Source organism: Hyla sarda, chromosome 11 (assembly GCF_029499605.1).
Source record: "Hyla sarda isolate aHylSar1 chromosome 11, aHylSar1.hap1, whole genome shotgun sequence".
In the NCBI taxonomy this organism is placed as follows: domain Eukaryota; kingdom Metazoa; phylum Chordata; class Amphibia; order Anura; family Hylidae; genus Hyla; species Hyla sarda.
In genome coordinates, this window is record NC_079199.1 from 91,030,870 (window position 1) to 91,033,135 (window position 2,266).

Here is a 2,266-nt window from a genome sequence, read left to right on the forward strand (position 1 = left end):
TCTAAGGTTTGCTAAGTAAGCTAAATTTTCTCTCTTCATGCCATGTGATTCTATCTTCTGCAAACTGCCTTGGATCTTCTTTCCTTTCCGTTTAAAGCTTATGTGATCTACCCTCCAAGGATTCTCTTTGTCCCCCTCCCCATCCACAATCTGAGCTTCAGTGCTGCTATCCCTAAAAGGTTACCATATTAGAAGTCCAGTTAAAAGTTAGTGACATAAAAAGGCAGGCACTGCAATGTAATGGTATACAATATCTCATATTAAATTAATATTTTTACAAATAATAAAGTAGTTTTCAAATTCTGAATTTCCATGATCATAAAGTTTTGCACCATGTTGTTTTTCGAGCCAATGTCTTTTGAAGAGAAATCTTTACTTCTTTGTTTCTCAATGTATAAATAAGAGGATTCACTGCTGGAGTAATAACTGTGACCAGTATGGCACTCATCCTGTCTTGTTCTAGTGAGTTCTCTGTGGTTGGACCCAGGTACATAAACAGTGCTGTACCAATATACAAAAATACAACAGTGATGTGAGAAGTACAAGTGGAGAAGGCTTTCCGTCTATCATGTCTAGATGGAATGGTCAGAAGATGTCTTCCAATGTATGCATAGGACACAATGATCCACGGAAAAGAAAGGATAGCCCCCACAGCAAAAATACCTGACACTAAAAGCTCAGTTTGCTTGGTATTTGCACAGGATAGCTTTATAACTGGTTTTATGTCACAATAGAAATGTCTGACTTGTCTTCTGTTGCAATAAGGCAACCTGAAAGTTATGATTGTTTCCAGTAATGAATATAAAAATCCAATGAGCCAAGAACTGAAAGCCAACTGAATGCAAGATTTTCTTCCCATAAGGACATGATATCTCAGAGGGTTACATATGGCAACATATCTATCATAAGACATTGAAGTCAGAAGAAGGGCCTCGGTGCTTCCCAGAAAGTGAAAAAAGTGGAGTTGCGCTATACAACCGATAAAAGATATCCTCTTGTCACCTATAAGTAGGCCAGATAGCATCTTGGGAACAGTGGTGGATGAGAAGAAGGTGTCCAGAAATGAAAGATTACCCAGGAAGAAATACATTGGTTTGTGAAGGGACTGGTCAATAGTAATGAGAAGAACGATGCAGAAATTTCCTGATACATTGAACAGATAAAATACAAGAAAAATCACGAAGAGAAAGATTTGAAGGACTCGAGTATCAGTGATACCCAAAAGGATAAAACCTTCTACAGAAGTCACATTGTCTATTTCCATTTCCCTATGTCTTGTTATAGCTCTAAGCTCTAATAATCTTTAGCAATACAGAATCTTAGACTTTGAGAGTTCTCAAACATTCTCATATGAACCCGTTCTCAATATCCTCAGTGATGATTGACCAACGTCCATAATCTACACTAAAAATTGGTAATTTGCTGCCCCACTACATATATGTTACAGAATTTAAAAGGTCACATATACCGCATTTTTTATGCAGTTTAAATGTTAGATGTTTCTTTAGATGTTGAGGCATTACAATATTTTATGGCTATAATTAAAAATGTGAGTTAGGATTTGGTTCTTCAACCATAAAACCTAATGTTATTAACCTATTAGGGAATGTTAAATAGAACTCGAACTATGGAACTGTTTGCATCAAAAGACTGAATTATTATGTTCTTGTTAAATTGGTTATTTACTAAAGGGCTGATCAGATTTCAAACAGTTCAACACCTGTGAGCTGATAAAAGGCACCTTCTTCTTCTTATTGCATGTTGAATTTGATCCCGATGTTGCCAGCTGGTACTAATCCTCTAGGCATTGTATTATTAGAAAACACCTGCCGAGACACAGTGAAAGGAAGTGTTGTTATTGAAAAACCTATAAGCCATCTCTTAACTTTATTTTACTGCCACCGTGTATATTAAAACAATTCACAATGCACAGAACAACCAACAGCCTCACCTTTTCTGTGTACAACGATGAACCAACCAAATAGACAAATTCATACTGTTTGTATAGTAAATGCTATGACGTATGCTACTTGGAACTGTACTTTTTGTAAACATAGTTTGTAAGGTTGAAAAAAAGAAAACAGTCCATCGAGTTCAATCTAAAACCCTACTGTGGTGATCCTAAGGAAGGCAAAAAATAAATAAAACATGCGGCTGATGCCAATTTCCCCATGACAGAGGAAAAATTCCTTCCTGACTTTAATGTAACATCAGAATATATCCCTAGATCAATGTTCTATCCACATAAATCTAGTATCCATAGCCT

At 36.2% G+C, this 2,266-nt stretch overlaps 1 protein-coding gene across 1 annotated transcript; it reads right to left on the reverse strand.

Annotated features, from left to right (window-relative positions):
* Positions 1-316: 316 nt before the first annotated feature.
* On the reverse strand, positions 317-1,264 carry LOC130294916 (olfactory receptor 12D1-like). The gene has a single exon (XM_056545067.1). The coding sequence runs from the start codon at positions 1,262-1,264 to the stop codon at positions 317-319; it is 948 nt and encodes a 315-aa protein (XP_056401042.1).
* Between the last annotated feature and the right edge of the window lie 1,002 nt (positions 1,265-2,266).